This window comes from Oryctolagus cuniculus, chromosome 12 (assembly GCF_964237555.1).
Source record: "Oryctolagus cuniculus chromosome 12, mOryCun1.1, whole genome shotgun sequence".
Lineage (NCBI taxonomy): Eukaryota > Metazoa > Chordata > Mammalia > Lagomorpha > Leporidae > Oryctolagus > Oryctolagus cuniculus.
In genome coordinates this window covers 53,306,189-53,333,326 of record NC_091443.1, presented here as the reverse complement: position 1 = coordinate 53,333,326, position 27,138 = coordinate 53,306,189, and the positions used below count along the sequence as shown (strand labels likewise).

General features: G+C 45.1%; 2 protein-coding genes across 2 annotated transcripts; one reads left to right on the top strand and one right to left on the bottom strand.

Moving 5' to 3' along the window:
• Positions 1-8,591: 8,591 nt before the first annotated feature.
• On the top strand, positions 8,592-10,312 carry OR4E2 (olfactory receptor family 4 subfamily E member 2). The gene has a single exon (XM_017348405.3). It carries the CDS (start codon positions 8,782-8,784, stop codon positions 9,814-9,816), a length of 1,035 nt encoding a protein of 344 aa, XP_017203894.2. The 5' UTR covers positions 8,592-8,781; the 3' UTR covers positions 9,817-10,312.
• A 15,218-nt stretch (positions 10,313-25,530) lies between these two features.
• OR4E1 (olfactory receptor family 4 subfamily E member 1) lies at positions 25,531-26,478 on the bottom strand. Its single transcript, XM_002718054.3, has one exon. The coding sequence runs from the start codon at positions 26,476-26,478 to the stop codon at positions 25,531-25,533; it is 948 nt and encodes a 315-aa protein (XP_002718100.2).
• Between the last annotated feature and the right edge of the window lie 660 nt (positions 26,479-27,138).

The window sequence follows — 27,138 nt, the reverse complement described above, 5'->3', positions numbered from 1 at the left end:
CTTCCAATCCAGCTCCCTGCTGATGTGCCTGGGAAAGCAGTGGAGGATGGCCCAAGTCCTTGGGCCCTTGCACCCTTGTGGGAGACCCGGAAGAAGCTCCTGGCTCCTGGCTTGGGATCAGCCCAGCTCCGGCCGTTGTGGTCATTTGGGGAGTGAATCAGCGGATGGAAGACCTCTCTCGCTGCCTCTGTTTCTCTGTAACTCTTTCAAATAAATAAAATAAATCTTAAAAATAAGTGAATTGTGATGACAAGACACAGTTTAGTATACTCAAAAAATTAATTTGAGAATCTCTGCTTCTACTCCTAGCTCCTGGCTTTGGCTTGGCACAGTCCCAGCCATTGCAGCCATTTGGGTAGTGAACCAATGGATGGAAGATATTTCTCTCTTTCTGCTTCTGCTTCTCCTTCTCTGTAAATATGACTTTCAAATGAATAAATAAATTTTCAAAAAGTTAAATAAAAGAATCTCTGCTTCTAGTAGGAGCATTTAGATTATTTATGTTTTTAATAAATGATTTTTTGAAGTACAATTTATATACAATAAGATTCATCCTCCTAAAGTGTATAATTCACTGAGTTTTACAGTCATGATGGAACTATGCATCTATAGCCATTACCTACTTTTAGAAAACGTCCATGACTCCAGAAAGAAACCTCAAACCTGTTAGTAGCCATTCTTCTCCTCTCCTTTCAGCCCCTGGAAACCACAGATCTGCTTCAATCTCTACAGACTCATTCATTCTGGATAGTCATAAAAATGGAGTCATACAACACTTTTTTAAATTAATTTATTTGAAAGTCAGAGTTGCACACAGAGAGAAGGAGGGAGAGAGAGAGAGAGAGAGTGAGAGAGGAGTCTTCCACCTACTGGTTCACTCCCCAATTGATCACAACAGCTGGTGCTGTGCCAATCTGAAGCCAGAAGCCAGGAGCTTCCTCTGGGTCTTCCACGCAGGTGAGGGGCCCAAGGACTTAGGCCATCTTCTACTGCCTTCCCAGGCCATAGCAGAGAGCTGGATGGGAAGAGGAGGAGCCAGGAGTAGAACTGGCACCCATATAGGATGCCAGAGCTTCAGGCCAGGGCATTAACCTGCTGTGCCACAGCGCCAGCCCCTATTTTATAGTATTTATTTCACTTCCACTATTACCTTATTAGCTGTGCCACTTTCTTTAAGTTGTTGCATTATCATTTAAAGTATTCATTTTTAATGCAGTATGCAGTATTTAAGTAATGTTAGACCATTGCCTGTAAGAACCTTTCAGGGGCCGGCGCTGTGGCTCACTTGGCTAATCCTCTGCCTTCAGCGCCGGAATCCCATGTGGGCATCGGGTTCTAGTCCCGATTGCTCCTCTTCTGGTCCAGCTCTCTGCTGTGGCCTTGGAGGGCAGTGGAGGATGGCCCAGGTGCTTGGGCCCTGCACCGGCATGGGAGACCAGGAAGAGGCACCTGGCTCCTGGCTTTGGATCGGCATAGCTCCGGCTATAGCGGCCATTTGTGGGGGGTGAACCAACAGAGGGAAGACCGTTCTCTCTGTCTCTCCCTCTCACTGTCTGTAACTCTACCTGTCAAATAAATAAATAAATTAATTAATTAAAAAAAGAACATTTCAAATGTTTATTTTCCTCCTCTCAGCCTTATTAATATTTTAAAGTATATTTTGCTTTAATATACTTTATGAGGAGCTGGCACTGTGGTGTAGCAGGTAAAGCTGCCACTTGCAGTGCAGATATCCTATACAGGCGCAGATTCAAGTCCTGGCTGTTCCACTTCTGATCCAGCTCTCTGCTATGGCCTGGGAAAGCAGTAGAAGATGGCTCAAGTCCTTGGGCCCTTGAACCCACGTAGGAGACCCAGAAGAAGCTCCTGGCTCCTGGCTTCAGATGAGTGCAGCTCTGGCTGTTGTGGCCATCTGGAGAGTGAACCAGTGAGTGAAAGACCTCTCTCTCTCACTCTGCCTTTGCCTCTCTGTAATTCTGCCTTTCAAATAGATAAATACCGCTTTAAAAATTTTATTGTGAAATCAGCTCAGTTTTAAAGAAAGATTTACTTATATTTATTTTGAAAGGCAGAGTTTTACACACACACACACATACACACACACACAGAGGGAGAGAGAGAGATCTTCTATCCTCTGGTTCACTCTCCAGATGGCTACAAAGACCAGAGCTGGGCCTATCTGAAACCAGGAGTCAGGAGCCAGGAGCTTCCTCTGGGTCTCCCTCATGAGTAGTAGGGGCCCAAGCACTTGGACCATATGCTGCTGCTTTCCCAGGTCACCAGCAGGGAACTGGATCAGAAGTGGAGCCCATACAAGATGCTGGCACTGCAGGCAGAGGCTTAACCTACTATGCCACTGCGCCGGCCCCTCAAAATGCATTATTACTACTTTTGCTTTAAATTTTCTAAAACTCTTCTAAAGAGATTTTAAAGCTCATTGGTTGTAGAACATCCTAATTTATTTTTTGCCTTATTTATAGAGATCACCCCACCAAGATGAGAAATATGGGGCATATTTTTTGCTTTGAACATTTGCTCAAGCAGTAGAAGAGAATTGAGGATGTGTTGAGTCAGATATTTCTGGAAACTAAATTTCAGGCTGCATATCATGAACCCATGGACTGGTACCAATTTATTTGGTATTCTTGGGTGAAGTTTCACTTGTCCATGGACTTTGAATCCCTGGTGGGTATTGCAGTGATTGGTACAGTGACTACACAAATTGATGTCATGCTAATTGCCAAAGGGTTGGATCTCTTCCATATTTGGGGGCTTCTGGATTTATTGTCCACTTACTAAATTGCTTAATGAGTGAGACTAATAGCAGGAAATGCATTGAAATGGAAAAGTTTTAATAATACCCCCGAGTATTCACTGATGACAAATTCAATTATAGTCATGCAATGATCACTACAAAATCCTATGTCAGACTGATAAAAAGTTCAAGGCTTTCCAAACCTGAACCTCACCGTGTGCAGAATTTTGTACTCTATAATTTTGTGTTGAGGGCTCTGTAACGGGATATTAAGAGGAGACTTGGAATAGCAGAAAAGTTACAGGATAGATGGTAAGTGTTTGTGGTCATTTGGGAGACATGTTTTAAACAAGATAAATAGTTCTTGTCTCCAAACAAATGTTACTGATATACATTGAAGAACAGACTGGATTGTAAAAGAGATTGAGTTTAACAGAGTTACTGGCTGTCTTGACTTGATGACACTAATTTTCCTATCCTCTTGCTGCTTCACCTGTATAAAGAGATAATGATTAGTGTTACTTAGGTGGATGTTGAAGAAAGGAGAATAATAGGACCTTCAGGGGAAGTTTACCTCCTGAGAATGATAAATGAACAGTGGTCTTCCTGTACACTTAACCTCTACCACATTCTCTTCTTTAAGAACAGTGCTAACAAAGGTAAGTGTATTAGAGCTCTCCAGAGAAACAGAAACAAATGTGTGTGTGTGTGTGTGTGTGTATCTGATAACTGTGTCCTCTAGATAGCTATGGATATATACACAGATTTATATTCATTTATAATATGATATACCAGATACAAAATATACACACATACACATACATATCTAGAAAGAGGGAGGGAAAGATATTCATTTTAAATCATTGGCTCACGAAATTATGAGATTCTGAGACCTGGCAAGTGGAACGTCTTCAGGGTAGACCAGCAGGCTGGAAATTCTAGCACGGGTGGATATTGCAATCTTGAATCTGAAAATAGCCTGGAGATGGAATGTTTTCTTTTTTCAAAAGGTTAATTAGGGGCTGGCTGTGGCTAGCAGGTTAAAGCCCTGGCCTGAGGTGCCGGCATCCCATATGGGCGCCAGTTCTAGTCCCAGCTGTTCCACTTCTGACCCAGCTCTCTGCTATGTCCTGGGAAAGCAGTAGAAGATAGCCCAAGTCCTTGGGCCCCTGCACCCATGTGGGAGACCCAGAGGATGCTCCTGGCTCCTGGCTTCTGATTGGCACAGCTCCGGCCATTGCAGCCATCTGGGGAGTGAACCATAGGATGGAAGACCCCTCTCTCTGTTTCTACTTCTCTTTGTAACTCTGTCTTTCAGATAAATAAATAAAATCTTTAAAAAAAGTTTAATTAATTAATCTGGAAAGAAAGAAAGAAGGAAAGAAAGAAAGAGAGAAGGAAAGAAAGAAAGAGAGAAGGAAAGAAAGAAAGAGAGAGAGAGAGAGAAAGAACGAGCACTACCATCCACTGATCCATTCCCCAAATGGTGAGACCAAAGCCAGAAGCCAGGAACTCTATCCGGATCTGCCACATGGGTGGTAGGAACTCAGATACTTGAGCCACCTCCTGCTGCTTTCTAGGCACATTAGCAGAGAGCTGAATAGGAAACAGAGCATCCAGGACTCTGGTGTGAAGTGTGGGCTGCTAGCAGTGACTTAACTCCTGTGCCACAACGTCTGACCCAGAATTCTCTATTTTTGGGAAGTACTCAATCTGTTCTCTTAAGGCCTTCCTTCTAGTGATTGAATGAGGCTTACCCAAGTTGTGGGGGTAATCTTCACTCAAAGTGTAAATATTAAGTTAACAACATCTGAAAATACCTTCACAGCAACAGCTGGACCATTGTCTGACCAAACAACTGGGTACCATGGCCTAGTCACATGGACACATTAAAATTAACCACCACAAACAAACTAGAAGAAAGGATTTTAATATTTTCACCACAAAGAAATGTAAAATGTTTGAGGAGATATTGATATATATGTTTATCTTGAATGGCTATTGCACAATGTATTCATGTATTAAAATATCACACGGTACCCAATAAATATGTAAAATATTTATGTGTCAGTTAAATACATTACATTTATGGAAATCAACCATCACAGTAATTAAAGGGATCAATTTTTATCTTCTTTCCATAATGAAAATAAAGGCAAGGGACTTGCCCAAATGTACCCAGAGATGTTGAAACATGAATTAGTTAAAAAAGAAAAAAGAAGCAGAATCCAGAATTTTAGATCTGCTAACTCACCAAATGTGTCTTCATTTGTTTATTAGTTCAGGTGGACAACAATGGAAACCAAGACTGCTCTTGATTTAACACACAGTCCTTTAAAGCATTTATATTTTCTTAATACAATTTAAGCTTAATGTTAGTATCATGTCATATTCCCCTAAAACATGTGACTCAATTATGTTAACTAGGAATAAGTAGTTTTTCTCTATAAAAATTTTGTTGAATGAAAGACTGATTTTTGAATGAGATTTAAGGATGCATTTAAATACAATTGTATGGCCAGTACACTTAGTTCTACTTTATTTGACTAGAAAGAAGGCAGAAGCATTTGGAAAGAGAAATGCAAAATTTGCAGAGAAGGAAAAGACAAAAAACATCCAAGAATCAATACTACAAGAAGACTAAAGACTGATATCCAAATTAGAATGTATTTTATTTGTGGTTTTAAATATTTTGTATTTTCTCTTTAATTTCTAGACAGAATTATGAAAAAATAAATGAATAAGCATTAGAATAATTAATAATTAGCTAAACCAGACCTGCACAATTTGGGAAAAATTGGTAGGTTTTGAAGCCTCTGTTAGGCTTCCCACTCTCTCCTCATTCTAAGATTTTATTGTGCTGACAGCCACTTCCTTACTACCTGCCAATCAGCAGCATTCTGGCTCAGCCTCTGCCTTCTCCTCACACGAGTGTGATCCTAGTGAGAGAAAACTGGAATCTGCTGTCTTGAATATAGAGCTCACTGTTCCTACAGAAACATGGGATGTATTTAAATATATAATTTCTCTGTAAGATCTAGCAATCAAAAAATTGTGCTGGGAAAACTTTTCTTCTTAATTTTATTTGTTTGAAAGGCAGAATTACAGAGACAGAGCAACATCCACTGGTTCATCACCCAAATGGCCTCAAGTCCAAGGCTGGGTCAGGCTGAAGCCAGGAGCCAGGAGCTTTATCCCAGTCTCCTATGTGTGTGCAGGGGCCAGAAGACTTGGGCCACCCTCCACTGCCTTCCCAGCTGTACTAGCAGGGAGCTGGATCGAAAGTGGAGCAGCCAGGACTCAAACCAGTGCAATAGGATGCTGGCATTGCAGGTGGTGATCCAAGCCATTATGCCACAGTACCAGCCCCTAAAATAACTCTTTAAAAAATATATTTTAGGGGCCAGCACTGTGGCATAGCGGGTAAAGCTGCTGCCTGCAGTGCTGGCATCCCATTTGGGTACCATTTGAATCCTTGCTGCTCCACTTCCAATCCAGCTCTCTGCTATGGCCTGGGATAGCAGAAGAAGATGGCCCAAGTCGTTGGGCCCTTGCACCCACGTGGGAGACCCAGAAGAAGCTCCTGGCTCCTGGCTTCAGATTGGCACAGTTCTGGCTGTTGCGGCCAATTGGGGAGTCTGCCTTTCCTTCTCTCTGTATAACTCTGACTTTCAAATAAATGAATAAATCTTTAAAAAGTATATTTTAAGTAAGTACTCAGGAAATCTTCACATGCCCTTGCAAGTCAATAATCCACAAAACATTAACCATTACTTTGATTTCTATTACTCTAAATTATTTGTTCTGCTTTTGAACCTTAATTGTAACTAATTATACAGTATCTATGATTTTGTGTCTGGCTTCTGTTGCTAAAAAATATGTCTGTGTGATTCATCCAGCTGTTGAATGTAGCAGTAGTTTATTTTCCTTGTCATATAGTATTTCACGATATGAATTTGCTACAACTTTCTATTCTACTTTGATAGACATTTCCAATGTTTAGCTATTGTAAGGAATGCACTTGTTTAGAAGGAATGACTTCTAATGTTCTACAGCATGACAGAATAACTATGGTTAACATAATTGTAAAATTCAAAATAGCTAATGGAGAGGATTTCATATGTTTCCAAGACAATGAAATAGTAAATATTTGAGATGCTGAATATGCCAGTTACTCTGACTGGATCATTATACACTGTGTACATGTATAGAAATATCATGTTATACCCTGTAAATATGTATAATTACTATGTATCTATTAAAATAATAAAGAGAATATACAGGGAAAATAAAAAGATACACACTGGATAATTAAGTGTGCATCAGGCTGTTGTAAGTCTTGAGTGTACATTTAATTTGATAGGAAGAGCCAAAAGCTGAATGATTTTAATTGGGAGTTGTATGTTTGGAATATTTATTTGATGTTATCTTGGCTGGTGGCACTGCGGCTCAATAGGCTAATCCTCTGCCTGCGGCGCTGGCACACAGGGTTCTAGTCCTGGTCGCTCCTCTTCCTGTCCAGCTCTCTGCTCTGGCCTGGGAGTGCAGTGGAGGATGGCCCAAGTGTTTGGGCCCTGCACCCGCATGGGAGACCAGGAGAAGCACCTGGTTCCTGGCTTCAGATCAGTGTGGTGCGCCGGCTGCAGTGGCCACTGGGGGGTAAACCAATGGAAAAAGAAAAACAAAACAAAACAAAACTAGGCTGGTACTGCGGCTCACTAGGCTAATCCTCTGCCTTGCGGCGCCGGCACACCGGGTTCTAGTCCCGGTTGGGGCGCCGGATTCTGTCCCGGCTGCCCCTCTTCCAGGCCAGCTCTCTGCTGTGGCCTGGGAAGGCAGTGGAGGATGGCCCAAGTACTTGGGCCCTGCACCCCATGGGAGACCAGGAAAAGCACCTGGCTCCTGGCTCCTGCCATCCGATCAGCGTGGTGCGCCGGCCGCAGCGCGCCGGCCGCGGCGGCCATTGGAGGGTGAACCAACGGCAAAAGGAAGACCTTTCTCTCTGTCTCTCTCTCTCACTGTCCACTCTGCCTGTCAAAAAAAAAAAAAAAAAATGATGTTATCAGTGGATCACTAGGAGTTGAAAATAGCCAGGCAAAAAATGGGTAAAGGTTTTAGACAATGTATTTATTTTTTTCCTTTAAAAAATTTATTTTTTGAATGGCAGAGATGGAGGAAAAGAAGGAAAGAAAGTGTGTGTGTGAGAGAGAGAGAGACCTTCCATCCTCTGGCTCACTCTCCAAATGGCCACAAAGGCCAGGGCTGGGCCAGGCTGAAGTCAGCAGCCAGGAGCTTCTTCTGGGTCTCCCACATGGGTGCAGGGGCCCAAGCACTTGGGTCATCTTCCACTACTTTCCCAGGCGCATTAGCAGGGAGCTGGGTTGGAAGTGGAGCAGCTGGGACTAAAACCAGCATCCATGTGGTATGCCAACACTGCAGGCAGAGGCGTAACCCTCTTTGTCATGGGGCTGGTCCCTGTATTTCTTCTTATTAAGACTCAGTGACCTCATCTATAAAACAGGAACAATTATGCTTAGGCCTTGGTGGTTGTGAGCAAATACAAGGTGTACATGAAATGCCTGTCATGACTCCTGACATGGTGGGTATATTGTAACGATTACTATTAAATCGCTTTATATTCTATATACCTTGATATAAACAGCAAGTTAGACAGGAACACAAACTCACTTCAACTAGCCTATTCCTGCTGTTTCTTTTTTTTTTTTTAACAAGAAGATTTATTTATTTATTTTGAAAGTCAGAGTTAACAGAGAGAGAGAGAGAGGGAGAGACAGGAGACAGAGAGAGAGAGAGAGAGAGAGAGAGAGACCATCCATCTGCTGGTTCACTCCCCAGATGGCCCCCAATGGCCAGGACTGGGTCAGCTGAAGCCAGGAGCCAGGAACTTCATCTAGGTCTCCTGCAAGGGTGGCAGGGGCCCAAGCACTTGGACCATCTCCCATTGCCTTTCTGGGCCATTAGCAGGGATCCAAACCAGAAGAGGAGCAGCTGGGACTCCATACGGGATGCTGTGGTGCAGTCTGCGGTGTTACCTGCTACTCCACAACACTGGTTCCTTAGAGCTGAATTATTCTTCATTTTCACCCAGCAGGTTCCTTTGGAGAGCTCACTGGATGGATGCTCTGAACCAAACAAGAGTGACTGAATTTGTCTTCTTGGGACTCACTGATAACTGGGTGCTGGAGATACTGTTTTTCATGGCATTCTCTGTCACCTACATGCTAACTCTTCTGGGAAATAGTCTCATTGTCCTTACCACAGTCTTTACTCCGCGTCTCCACACCCCCATGTATTTCTTCTTGAGCAACCTGTCCTTTATTGACATCTGTCACTCATCTGTCACCGTGCCCAAGATGCTGGAGGGCTTTGTTTTGGAGAGGAAGACTATTTCCTTTGACAACTGCATCGCTCAGCTCTTCTTCCTGCATCTTTTTGCCTGTGCTGAGATCTTTCTGCTCACCGTCATGGCGTACGACCGTTATGTGGCCATCTGCGCCCCACTGCACTACCCCCAGGTGATGAACATGAGGGTCTGTGTGCATCTTGTCTTTGCCCTCTGGCTGGGGGGGACCGTTCACTCTCTAGTGCAGACCTACTTGACCATCCGCCTACCTTACTGTGGCCCCAACATCATCGACAGCTACTTCTGTGATGTGCCCCCTGTCATCAAGCTGGCCTGCACAGACACATATCTTACAGGAATGCTCATTGTGTTCAACAGTGGAACCATCTCCCTCACTTGCTTCCTGGCCCTGGTCACTTCTTACACGGTCATCTTGGTTTCTCTTCGGAAACAGTCGGCTGAGGGGCGCCGGAAAGCCCTGTCGACGTGCTCCGCCCACTTCATGGTGGTGGCGCTCTTCTTTGGGCCGTGTATCTTCCTCTACACTCGGCCCGACAGCAGTTTCTCCACTGACAAGGTGGTGTCTGTTTTCTACACAGTGATCACCCCTTTGCTGAATCCTCTCATTTACACCTTGAGGAACGAGGAGGTAAAAAGTGCCATGAAGCAGCTGACGCAGAGACGAGTTTTTTCCTGATGGACCTTGGGATTGCAGACATAATTGTGCTCACATAATGAGAAAGCGAAGTAGTGAAAGTACAAGGTAAAACGGCACAGGGCAGGGCTGATTTCTGACCTACAGAGAGAAGCTATGACATGTACATGAGGCTGGTGTTGTGGTACAGCGGGTTAAGCTGCCTTCTGTGCTGCTGGCATCCCACAGGGGTGCTGGTTGGAATCCCAGCTGCTCCACTTACTATGCAGCTCCCTGCTAATGTGCCCTGGAAAGCAATGGAAGATGGCCCAAGTGTCTGGGCCCTTGCCATCTGTGTGAGCTACCTGGAAGAAACTTCTGGCTTGGCCTGGCCTAACCCTGGTCACGGTGGCCTTTTGGGAAGTGAACCAGCAGATGGAAGATCCATCTCTCTGTCTCTCTCTCTCTGTTTCTGTAACTCTGCTTTTCAAATAAATAAATCTTTATAAAAAAATCTATTACATGTAGGTCCAACACTGTGGCATAGCAGTAGTCACCACCTGAGGCACCAGCATCTCATATGGGTGCTGGTTTGAGTCCTGGCTGCTCCACTTCTGATCCAGCTCCCTGCTAATGTTCCTGGAAGAGCAGCGGAAGATGACCCAAGTTCTTGGGTCCCTGCACCCACACAGGAGACCAGACAGAAGCTCCTGGCTCCTGGCGTCTGATTGGCCCAGCTCTGGCCATTGCAGCCATTTGGAGAGTGGACCAGTGAATGGAAGATCTCTCTCTCTCTCTCTCTCTCTCTCCCTCTTCTCTCTCTTTGCATGTAGTGTAATTCCATCTTTCAAATAAATAAATAGATAAATAAATCTTTTTTTAAAAAAAAAACTTAGTACATGTATAAAGGAAAGATCATGGTGAAATATGTAAGGAAAAAGAACCCCCAAAAGTTTCCAGAAGGCCTCTGTTTTCACCAGCAGAAGCACACAGTTTGGGGCCTGCAGTTCAGTTTCAGCCCCAGGAGCAGGCATGGCTGTGAGAAGCTCTCTCCTGATCTACTCTGTTCTGGGGGTTGTTGCCTCTGGGAAGCTGTACATCACAGCTGGGTTTTATACATTGTGATTCAATCTTGCTCTCAAATATATTTTCCACAAATTAAATAAGCCTTTCTAATTTACATGAAATTAAACTTTGCTGCATTTGGATGTGATTCTTTCACTATGTCTAGGTCTATTTTGTACTTTCTGTGATCGCAATGGCCCCAGCTGAGGCCAGGAGCCTTGAGCTTCATCTGTGTCTCCCACATGGGTGGCAGGGGCCCAAGCACTTGGATCATCTTTGCTGTTTTTCCCAGGCCCTTAGCAGGGAACCGGATCGGAAGTGGAGTTGCTGGGACATGAGCTGGTGCCCATATCAGGGACTGGTGTTGCAGACGGTGGCTTTACTTGCAGCACCACAATGCCACCACCCTACCCCATGCAAAATAGTGTTTTAACTGCTGTGCTAAATGCCCATCTCAAGTTACAGAGAAAGGGAGAGACACAGAGAGAGGTCTTCCATCCCCTGGTTCTCTCCCCAAATGGCTACAATAGCTGGAGCTTTGTTGATCTGAAGACAGGAACCAGGAGCTTCTTCTGGGTCTCCCATGCAGCTTCAGGGGCCCAAGCACTTGGGCCATCCTCAGCTGCTTTCCCAGGCCATAGCAGAGACTTAAATTGGAAGAGGAGCAGCTGGGACTAGAATCGATGCCTGTGTGGAATGCCGGTGCCGCAGGAGGAGGCTTAACAGTATACCACAGGCCAGCCCTGTTTTGTAAGTTTTGATAAAGGTATACGTAAGCCTGTGTAACCACCTTCCTAATCAGACTACTGAACATTTTCACCACCCCCAAAACTTACCTTTAGCCCCCTCCCAGCTATTTCCTCTATCTCCACTTAAGGATCCAAGGATCTGATTTTTGTTACTATAATAAGATTTGCCTTTCTTGGAGTTCATATAAATTGGATCATATGAATACAGTATATACCCTTTTGTGTAGGGCTTCTTTTGCTTTCCTTATTGTCTCTGAAATGAATCTGTGTTTGGGTATCTGTAGCTTTTTTTTTTTTTTAGATTATGTGTGTGTGTGTGTGTGTGCATGAGATAAAGTTAGAGAGAGCCAGCAAACGATCACTCTCTGCCATCTGCTGGTTCACTCCCCAAATGACTGCAGTGGCTGGGGATAGGAGCCAGGAACTCCATCCAGGCCTACCACATGATGGCAAGGGCCCAGTACTTGGGCTGTTTTCTGCTGCTTTCCCAGGCACATTGGCAGGGAGTTTGATGGGAAGTGGAGCAGCTGGGACATGGACCAGTGCTCATATGGGATGCCAGCATTGCAGGTGGCAGCTTAACCTGCTGTGGCACAATGCCATGCCAGCCCCTATTTATGATTTTATATATATATATACATATATAGATTTGTTTATTTATTTGAAAGTCAGAGTTATAGAGAGGCAGAAGCAAGAGAGAGAGCGATAGATCTTCCATCTGCTGGTTCACTCCTCAAATGGCTGCAATGTACAGAGCTGGGCCAATCCAAAGCCAGGAGCCAGGAGCTTCTTCCAGGTCTCCCACATGGGTGCAGGGGCCCAAGGACTTGGGCCATCTTCTACTGCTTTTCTAGGCCACAGCAGAGAGCTGGATCAGAAGTGGAACAACTGGAACTCAAACCGGTGCCCATATGGGATTCCAGCACTGCAGGCAGTAGCTTTATTTGCTAAGCCACAGCATCAGCCCCTCTGATTTTAATTTTTATCTTTTTGCCATTGTGTGTATATTCTGGATACAAGATGTTTATTTGATATATATCTTGCCATTTTTTTTCATTCCATGTGTTGCAACTTAGTTTTCTTAATGGTATTTTTTGAAGAGCAGAAGTTGTAAATTTTGTTAAATCTAATTTATTAATTACTCAAAAAATTTTTAAAAATTTTTGACAGGCAGAGTGGACAGTGAAAGAGAGAGAGAGAGAGAGAGAGAGACAGGAGAGAGAGAGAGAGAGAAAGGTCTTCCTTTGCTGTTGGTTCACCCTCCAATGGCCGTTGCGGCCGGTGCGCTGCAGCCGGCGCACCGCGCTGATCCGATGGCAGGAGCCAGGTACTTATCCTGGTCTCCCATGGGGTGCAGGGCCTAAGCACTTGGGCCATTCTCCACTGCACTCCCTGACCACAGCAGAGAGCTGGCCTGGAAGAGGGGCAACCGGGACAGAATCCGGTGCCCTGACTGAGACTAGAATCCGGTGTGCTGGTGCCGCAAGGCAGAGGATTAGCCTAGTGAGCCGCGGTGCTGGCCCAAAATTTTACAGTTCATACTTTTTATGTCTTATGAAAGCTTTGCCTACCTAAAACTTTTTATCTTGGAAATTTTATAGTTTTAGCTTTAAATTCCAGATCTTTGATTCATATTTGTAAATGATGTATTTATTTATTTGAAAAGCTAAGTGACACAGAGAGAGGAGAGATGGAAGGAGAGACAGAAAGAGAGAAGGAAATATCTTCCATCTGCTGCTTCACTCCTCCAATGGCTGCTACACCAAGTGTAGGCCAGGCTGAAGACAAGAGCCAGGAACTTCATCTTGGTGGGAGAGGCCCAAGAACTTGGGATAACTTCTGATGCTTTTCCAGGCAGAGTAGTAGGGATCAGCTGGGACTCAAACTCATACTAAATGCCTGCCCTGTAGGAAAATTTGAAATTTCAAATTAGATTTTTTATAAAATACAGGACTATTCCCATTTTTTTTGACAGGCAGAGTGGACAGTAAGAGAGAGAGAGACAGAGAGAAAGGTCTTCCTTTGCTGTTGTCTCACCCTCCAATGGCCGCAGCGGCCAGGTGCTTCTCCTGGTCTCCCATGCGGGTACAGGGCCCAAGCACTTGGGCCATCCTCCACTGCACTCCCGGGCCATAGCAGAGAGCTGGCCTGGAAGAGGGGCAACCGGGACAGAATCTGGCGCCCTGACCGGGACTAGAACCTGGTGTGCCGATGCCGCAGGGGGAGGATTAGCCTATTGAGCTGCGGCACCAGCCATATTCCCATTTTCATTACTTCTTCAGTTGTTAAAATCTATGCTGTTTGGAGAGAACGATCCAACATGGGAAGCGGGATACACAGCAGACTCATAGAATGGCAGATGTCCTAAACAGCACTCTGGCCTCAGAATCAGCCCTTAAGGCATTCAGATCCAGCTGAAAAGCTCATGAGAGTATTTCAGGCATGGAAATCCAAGACATTCTGGCAAAAACAAAAACAAAAACAAAAAAACAAAACCTAAATGAAAGATCTCTGTGAGTGAGATCCCAGCAGAAAGAATGGGCCATCAAAGAAGGAGGTACCTTTCTCTGAAGGAGGGAGAGAATTTCCACTTTGATATAACCTTGTCTAAATAAGATCGGAGTTGGTGAACTCAAGCGGCTTCCATAGCCTTGGCAACTCATGACAAGAGCCTAGGGTGATTACTGACGCCATAAATAAGAATGTCAATTGTTAAATCAACAACAGAAGTCACTGTGCACTTAATCCCCATGTAGGATCTCTGTCCTTAATGTTTGTACTATGTGAATTAATGGTATAACTAGTACTCAAACAGTACTTTACACTTTATGTTTCTGTGTGGGTGCAAACTGTTGAAATCTTTACTTAGTATATACTAAGTTGATCTTCCGTATATAAAGATAATTGATAATGAATCTTGATGTAAATGGGATAGGAGAGGGAGTGGGACATGGGATGGTTGCGGGTGGGAGGGAGTTTATGGGGGGGGGGAAGCCGCTATAATCCAAAAGTTGTACTTTGGAAATTTATATTTATTAAATAAAAGTTAAAAAATTAGGTAAGTACAAAAAAATCTATGCTGTTTGAGGGAGTCTGCCTGTTATACTTTTTTATGTAAATGGTAACATTATTTTAAATGGGAAAGGTTGAGGGAGTATGTTTTTCTTCCCTCTATGTGGGAACTGAATGTTCTATTTAATCGTGCTACATTTGAGACCCTTTCCGGACATCCAAGTGTGATGGCATATGAGTTTCAGGACAGAGGTGAGGTCTAGAGAGAAACTCAAGGGATCAATAGCAGATGAAGTTTTTAAAGTTATAGGATTGGGTGAGATCACTAGGGAAATTATGTATATAAAGAAGACTAAGAAATGAAGCCTTAGGCAAACCTTTCAGGCTTATGTTTTTAAACAAACTTATCTTTTAATTCCATTTTCAATTAACTTTTTCTTTGAAAGGCAAAGATAAAGAGAGACAGGGAGACAGAGATGACAGAACTCCCATTTGCTGGTTTACTCCCCCAAAGTCCACATCAGCTAAAGCCAGGAGCTAGGAACTCAATCCAGGTCTCCCAGGTGGGTGGCAGAGGCCTAACTAGTTGAGCCATCACTTGGTACCTCCCAGGGTATGCATTCCCAGGAAGCTGGAATTGGGAGCTATAGCTAGAACTCAGACCCAAGCACTCTGATATGAAACATGGGTAATAGAACTGATGGCTTAACCAATTTTTCAAATTCCCACCCTGAAACCCAATTTTTAAAAAAAAATATTTACTTATTTATTTGAAAGTTGGAGTTAGAGAGAGGGAGAGACAGAGATCTTTCAACTGCTGGTTCACTCCCCAAACAGCCACAACAGCCAGGGTTGGGCCAGGCCAAAGCTAGGATCCAGGAGCTTCTTCCAGGTCTCCCATGTGGGTGCAGGGGCCCAAGCATTGGGGTCATCTTTCATTGCTTTCCCAGGGAGCTGGATCAGAACTGGGACAGCCAGGACTGGAACCGGTACTCAGGGGATGCTGGCGCTGCAGGCAGCAGATTAACCCACTATGCCACAATGCCAGCCCCCCTTTCTATTCACTTATATATTATTAATTTTTCCCAAGGCTTATTTCTTAAGCTTTATTAGGTTGGCTGTATAATCTCTTTTACTCAAGGGCTATTTTAGTTCCACTCCTAATATGCATACGTGGCCTTTTAGGTCTCTACTAGTGTCTGGAGATCCCCGCCTCATGGTATTGATGCCTTTGTGTAATGTCGTTTGCTTGAGGGTGGACAGGATGTGTAACAGCAAAAGACTATGGCAAAGATGAAGGCATATCCTTTCTATGATTAGTTTAAATTTCATGGTGACTTTTTTTTTCTTTTAAGATTTATTTATTTATTTAAAAGGCAGAGTTAGAGAGAGGCAGAGGCAGAGATAAAGAGAGAGGTCTTCCATCCACTGGATTGCTCTCCAGAGCTGAGCTTATTTGAAGCCAGGAGCCAGGAAATTCCTCTGGGTCTTCCGCATAAGTGCAGGGGCCCAAGGACTTGAGTCACCTTCTACTGCTTTCCCAGGCCATAGCAGAGAGCTGGATCAGAAGTGGAGCAGCCGGGACTTGAACCAATGCCCATATGGGATACCGGCACTGCAGGCCATGGCTTTTACCTGCTATGCCACAGTATCAGCCCTGTGTCCTTGTCCTTGTCCTTCTTCTTTTAAAGATTTATTTATTTGAAAGGCAGAGTTACAGACAAGCAGAGGAGAGGCAGAAGCAGAGAGAGAGGTCTTCCATTTGCTGGTTCACTCCCCAGATGGCCATAATAGCCGGAGCTGTCCAGTCTGGTGCCAGGAGCCTTCCCCAGGTCTCCCACAGGGCTGCAAGGGCCCAAGGACTCTGGCCGTCCTCCACTGCCTTCTCAGGCCACAGCAGAGCGCTGGGTCGGAAGTGGAGCAGCTGGGATTTGAACGGGGCATTGCAGGCAGCGGCTTTACCTGCCTTGCTACAGTGCTAGCCCGGGAACTCTAATTCTTACCTCCACTTGATATTTTAGGGAAGGCTTATTATGTCGCTCTTCCTCTCTGAGAAAGAGCCGGCTACGCTCAGGGGGATGGCCTCTGGGGGTAGGCCACACCCCAGCATCCCAGGGTAAGCATCTTGAGTGGAATATGGTGGAGCCGGCCTCTGTCAGCTTGACACAGCTGTGCCTCATGGGGCGCCAGGAACGTGCTTGGAGGTTTTGGCCGCGACCCACTGGCGTTTGTTTACTCGGTTGCTATTTAAGGCTGTGTGCTTCCGCCGAGCTGCGTGGATTACAGGATCCATCTACAGGTGGCCGGTGGTCACGCTGGTGAGTAAGCGCAAACAGTTCTCCCTTGGGGAGGTCTGGTGGTTTTCTTTGGAATTAGGAAATGTTATGTGTGAGTGCTCTCGGACTCTGGGCTCCCGTAATGTGAAAATATTGAAGGAGATTCGTCCCCGTAAAGCGTTCGAGATTTCCGCCTGACCAACAACTCCACTGCCGCTTTGTGAGAGGCCTGAGGCGGAGTTTGTCTAAGCTATGCCTGACCTACAGGACCCGTGAGATCATCACTGCTGTTTTACATTACTGAGTTTGTGGTAACTTGTTAAACAGTAATTGATAATTAGTTATATGTCTCATGTCCATAGCAAACTAGTTATTGCAATTATTACAAAATGTCAATTTTAGGGGGATGATATAGGCTTCTTTTCCTTTTTTAAAGATCTATTTACTTATTTGAAAGTTAGAGAAGAGGGAGATTTTCCATCTGCTGGTTTACAGATTGCCACAACACTGGGGCTGGGCTGGGCTGAAGCTAGGAGCAAGGAGCTTCTTCCAGGTATCCCATGTGCGTAGCAGGCATCTAAGTACTCGGGCCATCTTCCCTTACTTTTCGCAGGCCATCAGCAGGGATCTGGATTGGAAGTAGAGTAGCCGGGACTCGAACCAGCTGCCCATATGGAATATTAGCATCAGACGGTGCAGTCAGCGGCTTAACCCGCTATGACACAACACTGGCTCCCGCTACAGATATCTGTTATTCAGTACCCCCCAGAGCCTGTTTTTGCACACACAGAATGGGCAATGACCACAAAAGTTACTTTTGTTTTTACTCTCTCGAGCTAGGACTATTCATCACTCTTCTTTCTGTATACTTATTTACTTAAAAAAAAAAAAAAAGATTTAGTTACTTGTTTGAAAGGCAGAGTGACAGGGAGAAACAGAGATTTCTATCAGCTAGTTCACTCCTCAAGTGGCCACAACAGCCAGGTCTGGGCCAGGTTGAAGCCAGGAGCCAGAAACTCCATCCTTGTCTCCCACAGGGGTGGCAGGGGCCCAAGTACTTGGATCATCATCTGCTGCCTTCCCAGGTGCATTGGCAGGAGGCTGGAACGGAAGCAGAGCAGCGGGGACTCACACTAGCCCTTCAACATGGGATGCCCACATCATAAGCAGTGGGTTCACCCACTGTGCCAAAGCATCGTCTCCTGTTGACTTATTTTTGACAGGCAGAGAGACAGAATGAGCTCCCACCTGATGGTTCACTCCCCAAATGCCCACAATGATTGATAGGAAGGGATGTTATATAAAGATTCTGTTACTGAAAATTCCTACACTCAAAAGCCCAGATAATTTTTGGGCAGAATTTTATGATGGTTGTTATCACTTCCACTTTAATTAGAAAGTAAATAAAAGGCAAACAATAAGTCACTATTAGAGAAGTAATTCAAAAGCACAATAATGCACAAGTGGATTAGCTCCTCAATTCAAAATTATAAACTGAATGTATTTTATAAGAAAGCTTTTTTTTTTCAATCTAAGGGAATGAAAAATGTGAGCTTGTCCCAGGTCTTAAAATTGTGGATAATAAGGCCGGCGCCGTGGCTCACTAGGCTAATCCTCCGCCTAGCGGCGCCGGCACACCGGGTTCTAGTCCTGGTTGGGGCGCCGGATTCTGTCCCGGTTGCCCCTCTTCCAGGCCAGCTCTCTGCTGTGGCCAGGGAGTGCAGAGGAGGATGGCCCAGGTGCTTGGGCCCTGCACCCTATGGGAGACCAGGAAAAGCACCTGGCTCCTGGCTCCTGCCATCCGATCAGCGTGGTGCGCCGGCCGCAGCGCGCCGGCCGCAGCGGCCATTGGAGGGTGAACCAACGGCAAAAGGAAGACCTTTCTCTCTGTCTCTCTCTCTCACTGTCCACTCTGCCTGTCAAAAAAAAATAAAAAAAATTGTGGATAATAACTAAAATAGAAAACAGGAAGTGACAGGCCTGGTAAGAAAGATGTAGATATATTTCTGAGCAAGTCTATTAGTGGGATAAATTTTCTGTTGGGGAGAGGAGAGAAGGAGTCAAGAATTTGGCTTTAAGATTCACTTGACAGATGAGTAAAAATTGAACTTAAGATCCGGGAGGGAGAAAAAGACTGAGAGAGCAAGTATTTGTGTGTGTGTTTTTAAAGATTTATTTATTTATTTCAAAGTCAGAGTTACACAGAGAGAGAAGGAGAAGCAGAGATAGAGAGAGAGAGAGAGAGAGAGAGAGAATGGGAAGTGGAGCAGCCGGGACTCAAACTGGCGCCCATATGGGATTCTGGCAGTACAGGTCATGGCTTTACCATCTATGCCACAGCACTGGCCCCGAGAGCAAGTATTTGATGACTTGAAAGCAGCTGAGTGTGGCTTAGTTATTCCTGGAGAATAGGATAAATAGAAGCGTGGTAAAGAGTACTTGCCTGGGAGAGAGAGTTGTGGAGTGTTTTTGGTAACTGAAATAGAAATTTAGACTTTATTTAATGGTGGTTGGGGATGCATCTTCTCATGCATGATTCCAATAAATTTGGGGGAATCCTTTTTTCATCTAATAAAGTTTCATTTTTCCAGATGTACAATTAATTGGCCTTGTTCATGTCATCTCCATCCTTGGTAAATTACTCAAGCTCGGGGCTGGCTCTGTGGCTCCCCTTGGTTAATCTGCCTGCGGCGCCGGCGTCCCATGTGGGCGCTAGGTTCTAGTCCCGGGTGCTCCTCTTCCGGTCCAGCTCTCTGCTGTGGCCCGGGAGTGCAGTGGAGGATGGCCCAAGTGCTTGGGCCCTGCACCCACATGGGAGACCAGGAGGAAGCGCCTGGCTCCTGGCTTCAGATCGGCGCAGCGCACCAGAGTAGTGGCCATTTGGGGGGTGAACCAACGGAAGGAGGACCTTTCTCTCTGTCTCTTTCTCTCACTGTCTAACTCTGCCTGTCAAAAAAAAAAATTACTCGAGCTCTGTGCTTTGAAACCAATTTGATGTCTTCTCAGGAGCTTCTGAAGGGCTGTTCTGGCTAGGGACCCAATAATTTTCATTCAGAGACCACAGCTGGAGTTAGGAGCTTATAGTTAGGACAGACTCTGTAAGGAAGTTCCTAAGTGCCTTTGTCCAGCAAAACCAGGTTATTGAGCTTGTCCCGAACTTTGCCTCTGGACAACTTCTTTTTGGCCTTGCTTTCAGACTTGTTCATGGGGTTTCATCTTTCTTGGCTGGGTTTTCAGCATCTTTCTTCTTCTTGTCCTTGATTTTCATGGTAAAATTTGACAGCTTCAGCCTTGCAAGATGTCAGTTAAAAAAGCAGGAATTCTTCTTTTTTGGAATGGCTACATCTCTGTAAAGTAACAAGATATGACTCTTAGAATGTTGTGCCTTATGTAGTGATTGGTTTGCCAGGATGTCAGAGAATTAAAAACCACAGGTACCTAAAATATCCTGCTAGAATGAAGTGCCCTCAATCCACACCTGGATGCTGGCTACTATTTTCCTTTTGAGTGCCTGAGTCTGTTAAACTAAATTCTGGTGTCAATCTCGCCACCTGAATCTTTTAACAGTGATTTCTTTCATCCCACAAACCACAGTGGCTAGAGTAGTATATTAAATACTGAGCATAAAAATCATCTTATCTGGAGATCTTTTTAATATGCAGATTTTGATTGAGTAAGTCTGGATCAGGGCCTGAGAGTCTTCTTCTTTTTCTTTTTTTGAGATTTATTTATTTGAAAGAGTTACAGAGAAAGGAAAAGACAGACACAGAGAGATCATCCATCTGCAGGTTCATTCCCCAAGTGGCTGCAATGCACAGGGCTGAGCCTGGAGCTTCTTGGTTTCCCCCATGGATGACAGGGGCCCAAACACTTGGACCATCTTCCACTGCTTTTCCTAGGCCATTAAAAGGGAGCTGGTTTGAAAGTGGAGCAGCTGGGACTCAAACTGGTGCCTATATGGGAAGATGGTGTTGCAGGTGGTGGCTTAACCCACTATGCTATAATGCTGGCTCCCTGATTCTTCATTTCTAACAAGCATCCAGGCAATGCTGATGCTGCTGGTCCTAAGACCACATTTTGAATATACAAAATCTAGAAAATAACCACACAACTGTCGCTCCCCCTCTTCGTGGAGGAGCAACACAGGACCCTGCGCTGTTCTTTCGTCTGCTCGGCCCTCCCCGGGTTTGCTGCTGGTTCTTCCCGGGTTGGCTACTATCCCTTCCACCTCCGTGGAAGGGCAGTTCCCCCTGGCCGCATTCCCCACTTCCGCAGGGGAGCGGCACACCGCCGGCCGGCTTTCTCGGGGGCTGCACGGGTTCCCTTAGATGTTCCCCATAGATGTTCCTGGTGCATGCCGTCTCTCTCCTCCTTTATAGTCCTCCTCTGCCAATCCCAACTCGGCTGCCCACACGCCGAGTACGCTGCTCTCCGCCAATCAGGAGCAAGTCCTACAGTTTATTAGTTGAACTGGAGGCAGCTGTGCGGAAGCTGTTTACTTCTCTCCCAGCGCCATATTGTGGGAGAGCAGATGCATAGAATAAGTCTTAATTCCAGTAACTCAGTCCAGTCCGGATTGCTCCCCACACACAACCTTTCCCAATCCTTCAGACCCCAAGCTTTTACCTAATGTTCTTGAGATTTCTATATGGTTTTTACCATTAACAAAATAAATGAAGTGAATGGTGGCAAAAATACACTGTCTGTTCCTCCTCTATCTTCTTTTTTTTTTTAAAGATTTATTTATTTATTTGAAAGAGAGAGAGAGAGAAAGAGAGAGAGAGAGAGATCTTCCATCTGCTGGTTCACTCCCCAAATGGCAACAACAAACTGAACTAGGCCAGGCCGAAAATGGGAGGCAGGAGCTTCCTCTGGTTCTCCCACAAGGGTGCAGGGACCCAAGGACTTGGGCCATCTTCTGCTGCTTTCCCAGGCCATAGCAGAGAGCTGGATCGGAAGTGGAGCAGCCACATCTCAAACTGGCACTTATATGGGATGCTGGCATTGCAGGCAACATCTTTACCCACTATACCACAGCACTAGCCCCTCTTCCTCTATTTTCTAAAAATGTTATTTATGGCAACTTAAAATATCAGAAAATAAGTAATGGTAGTATTAGGGGCCTGTGTTGTGGCTCAGAGCATTAAATTGCTACTGCCTCTGATGCTGGCATCCCGTTTAGGGACTGGTTCAAGTCCCAGCTTCTCCATTTCCCATCTAGTTCTCTGCTAATGCACCTGAGAAAGCAGAAGATGGCCCAAGTACTTGGGCCCCTGCATCTACATGGGAGATCCAGAAGAAGCTCTTGGCTCCTGGCTTCGGATTGGTCCAGCTCTGGCCATTGCGGCCATCTGGGGAGTGAACCATCAGATGGAGGATCTCTCTATCTCTCTGCCTTTCTCTCTATATGGGATATCTCAATAGAATTCTGGGCTCCTAGCTTTGGTCTAGCCCAGCCCAGGCCATTGTAGCCATTTCATGAGTGAACTAGTGGGTGGTAGATCTCTGTTTCTCTCTGTCATGCTGCCTTTCAAATAAATATTTAAGAAGAAAAAAATAAATGATATTCAATAAAGTAGAAATCAGAATTTATAAGATAAATATTTAAAGATTGCTTAGATTTACATAATTTCAGAGCTGTTGAGTTCCTGAATTAACTGGTTTCACTTTTTTGTTATAATTTTATTTTATTTATTTATTTATTTATTTATTTTTTTGACAGGCAGAGTGGACAGTGAGAGAGAGAGACAGAGAGAAAAGTCTTCCTTTTTGCCATTGGTTCACCCTCCAATGGCCGCCGCGGCTGGTGCACCGCGCTGATCCGATGGCAGGAGCCAGGTACTTATCCTGGTCTCCCATGGGGTGCAGGGCCCAAGTACTTGGGCCATCCTCCACTGCACTCCCGGGCCACAGCAGAGAGCTGGCCTGGAAGAGGGGCAACCGGGACAGAATCTGGCGCCCTGACCGGGACTAGAAGCTGGTGTGCCGGTGCCGCAAGGTGGAGGATTAGCCTAGTGAGCTGCGGCGCCGGCCACTGGTTCACTCCTGAAATGGCTTCAATGGCTGGAGCTGGGCTGATTCGAAGCCAGGAGCTTCTTCAGGGTCTCCCATGTGGATGTAGAGGGCCCAAGGACTTGAACCATCTTCCACTGCTTTCTCGGGCCATTAGCAGAGAGCTAGATTAGAAGTGGAGCAGCTGGGACACAAACCTGTGCCTATATGGGATTCTAGCACTGCAGGTGGAGGCTTTACTTTGCTGCAGCATCAGCTCCACCAAAATGATTTTTTAAAATGATCTTTTAATTCTATTTTCATGAACCTTTTGAAGTCATCTTTTGTTTTTCTCTTAGTTCTTATGGCAATATTGGGTGACTATTAAAGGTTTAGCAATGCTTAATTGAATGGATTCTGTGTATTACATTCAAAGTAATGTGATTTTTACAAATTTTCGTTTGTTTGAAAGGCAGCATGACAGGGAAAGAGACTTGGGTAGATCTCCCATCTGCTGGTTTATTTCTGAAATGCCTGTAACAGCTGGGACTGGGCCAGGCTGAAGCCAGGAGCCTGGAACTCAACCTGGGTTTCTCTCACCATGGCAGAGGCTCAAGTACTTGAGCTATTACCTGCTGCCCCCCGAAGTGCTCACTCTCAGGAACCAGGAATCTGGAACGGGAAGCAGAACCAGGACTTGAACCAGGCACTCTGGTATGGGTAGAGTGTCCCGAGCAGCATCTTAACTGCTGCACCAACACCTGTTCCCACAAATAATGTTCTGAAAACACCAATCATATCCTGTCACTTCTGTGCTTAGACCAGTCTGGTGGCTTCTCATTGGACTGAAAAAGATACCAAATTCCCTGAGAAAGCACAGAAGGGTTCTCACGACCTCTCCACCATCACTCTCTTGCCATTCTCAGCCTTCTATTCTGAGTTTTAAACACACTGATCTTTGCTCACATCTTGGAACAAGCCAAGCTGTTTCCCAAAGCAGCTGTTTGCACCAGCCATTCCTCTAAGTAGAATGTTCCTCACCTCTGTTTTTCTCATCTTCATTCAGCCTAAGGTAACTTCCTCCCGGAGGCCCTCCTTGATCACTCCTTCTAAAGATAGTCTCTTCCATACTCTCCAGTAGTCCTGTTCTTTTACAGAATTTGTCAAAGTAGTGATTAAACTTATTTTGTTCACATTTTTGGCTTCTATTTCACTAGATTCCACATGCCACGAAGGAAGAGGCTATGTGAGTCTCTTTAAAAACCTATTACCCTAGTGTCAAAGAGATTTCACAAATAAGACCAGTGTCGGCAAATAATGAAGGAAGACTTGAAAGGGAGAGAATGATCCTGCAGGGGAAGCAGGACACACGGCAGACTCATGGAATGGCAAACACCCTAAACAGCACTTCAGCCTCAGAATCAACCCTTGGGGCATTTGTATCTGGCTAAAAGGCCCATAAGAGTCTCACAGGCATGGAAAGCCAAGACACTGTGGCAAAAACAACCTAAATGAAAGATCATGGTGAACAAGACCCCAGCGGAAGGAACAGGCCATCAAGGAGGGAGGCGCCATTCTCTGAAGGGAGGAAGGAGCCTCCACTGTGATGTGGCCTTGACTAAACAAGTTCAGAGTTGGTGAACTCAAGGGCTTCCATAGCCTCGACAGCTCATGGCAAGAGCCTTGGGTGATTGCTGACGTCATAAATAAGAGTGTCAATTGGTAAATCAACAACAGGAGTCACTGGGCACATGCTCCCCACATAGGATCTCTGTCCTTAATGTGTTTTACTATGAGAGTTAAAGATAACACTACTAGTTGAACAATACTCTGTATCTTGTGTGGTTGTGTGAGTGCAGTCTGTTGAAATCTTTGCTTAGTATATACTAAGTTGATCTTCTGTATATAAAGATAATTGAAAATGAAACTTGATGAAGGGTGAGATGGGTGAGGGAGTGGGAGAGGTGAGGGCTGCTAGAGGGAGGGAGGTTGGGGGCGGGAAAAGCCACAACAATGCAAAAGTTGCACTTTGTAAATTCACGTTTATTAAATAAAAAAAAGAAAAAGAAAAAAAAACCTATTACTCTAGTACCTCACACATAATAAGTACTCAGTCAAATTTTGTCAAATGAATGAGTAATAAAACACCCCTATGTCATTGCTCTAAGGGCGGATCTTTCCAGGACACCTTAGAGTAGCAATAACTTCAGTGGTTCAGGGTTTCTTTGTCACCAAACTCACCTGTGTATTCACTTTGTCTAATTTACCAGTGTTTGCTAAACTGTTTAGCCAAGAACCTGAGTGGGTGATGTAGGCCAGGACTGCCCAGAAATCTGACGGCTTCTTTAGGACTTGATTATCAATCCTGGCAAAAAAGCACGGAGAGGCAGCATGATGTGATGAAAATCGGTTGAATTTTTGTTCATACATTTGAGTCCACATCCTCCTTCCCCTACTTCCTAGCTGGTGACGTTGCACATGCTGTTTACTCTCTCTGGGTTCTAGTTGGTTTTTGTATAGACAAGTGTAGTAACTATACCAGGACTGTTGCAAGAATTAAGTAATCTTCCTTTTGATGTAATTGTCAGATATTGGGCTGGAGAGTAACTTTGTCAGTCATATAGTCTGATGCATGTGCTGTTTGATTTATTCTCTGCACCAGCATCCCAAGGGCTTAGACATTTTCATTTTTCTGCCTGTCTCTTCTGCCTCCCCATTAACTTGTTCAAAGCATTCTTCATGTCTTCATTCCTAAGGGTATAGATGATGGGGTTCAGCAAAGGGGTGACAGCAGTGAAAAACACAGACACCACCTTGTCTTCTGGGAGGCTGGTGGATGGGCGGGAGTAGATGAAGATGCAATGTCCCAGGAAGAGTGTGACCACAGTGAGGTGGGCTGCACAGGTGGACAGGGCCTTCCGCCTGCCCTCAGAGAGCTGCTCTCTCAGGTTCACCAGGATGACTGCATAGGACACCACTAGAACCACAAAACAGACCACAGAGATCAGCCCGCTGTTGGAGACAATGAGGATCTCAATGATGTGGGTATCTGTGCAGGCCAGTTTGATCACCTGAGGGACATCGCAGAAGAAGTTGTCGATCTCATCAGGACCACAGTAGGGCAGCTTGATGGTGAGAGAGGTGAGGGCTATGGAGTGGATGGTGCCCCCCGTCCACAGGGCCACTGCCAACAGCACACACACCTTCCAGTCCATCACCGTCATGTACTGCAGGGGTTTACAGATGGCCACGTACCGGTCGTAGGCCATGACGGTGAGGAGGAAGATCTCCGTGCAGGCAAAGAGGTGCAGGAAGAACATCTGGGTCACACAGGCACCAAAGGAGATGAACTTCCCCGCTGACCACGTGTCCACCAGCATCTTGGGAACAGTGACAGTGGAGTGGCAGACGTCGATAAAGGACAAATTGCTGAGGAAAAAGTACATGGGGGTGTGGAGTCTGCGGTCACAGACAATGGTTATGATGATGAGGACGTTCCCCATCAGTGTCAGGACATAGAAAATGAGGAACATGGAGAAGGCAGCCAGCTGCACCTTCTGATTTACAGATAAACCTCTAAGCTGAAAATAGGTCACAAAGGAAGTCTGGTTGAGAAGGAAAGCCTCTTCCATGCTCTCTGTTGGACACACCTGTCAAGAATTAGGGGGAAAAAACTAATTTAACATTTAAATATCTGCATCAGTCATTTGGTTGGTTAATTTGATTCTCATCCCTCATTTGAAATCATGCTGGACACAGTACGTTCACACACACATACTTTTGGAATAATAGTATCGAGAATCTAGATTCACTGACATAAAACAACCATGAGGAGGGAGCAACCGAAGAAATTACTTCTCCTTGATTGTAATATATTTTTGCTTAGATTTAGGTTACAGATTTTTTTACAATAGAAGCAACTAAGGTTCTCCTTACCCTAAGGAAGTTATTTTGCCCAAGATCACACAAATCTGGGCCTTGAACATGGTTGCTGACTGCAGTTCTCACTAACCCAACCTGCTTGCTCCCCTGTTGGCTTTGCCATGGTGCCTTGAGACCATAATTTTCCTGATGTAACTTTCAGAGGTCACAGCGGTTTTTACCATGCAGCTAGACAAACGACAATGTGATTTTTTTGAGCAGTCCTTTAGAGGAGGCTGATAACACCCAGGAGGCCTTGGACAATCTGGAGACTATGGAGGCAGGCTTGCCTCTCCTACAGCTCTCAGCTGGGGCAGACTTGCCCATTCTTAAACTGGAGGTCAAGTTCCAGGTAATAATAAACAGTAGAC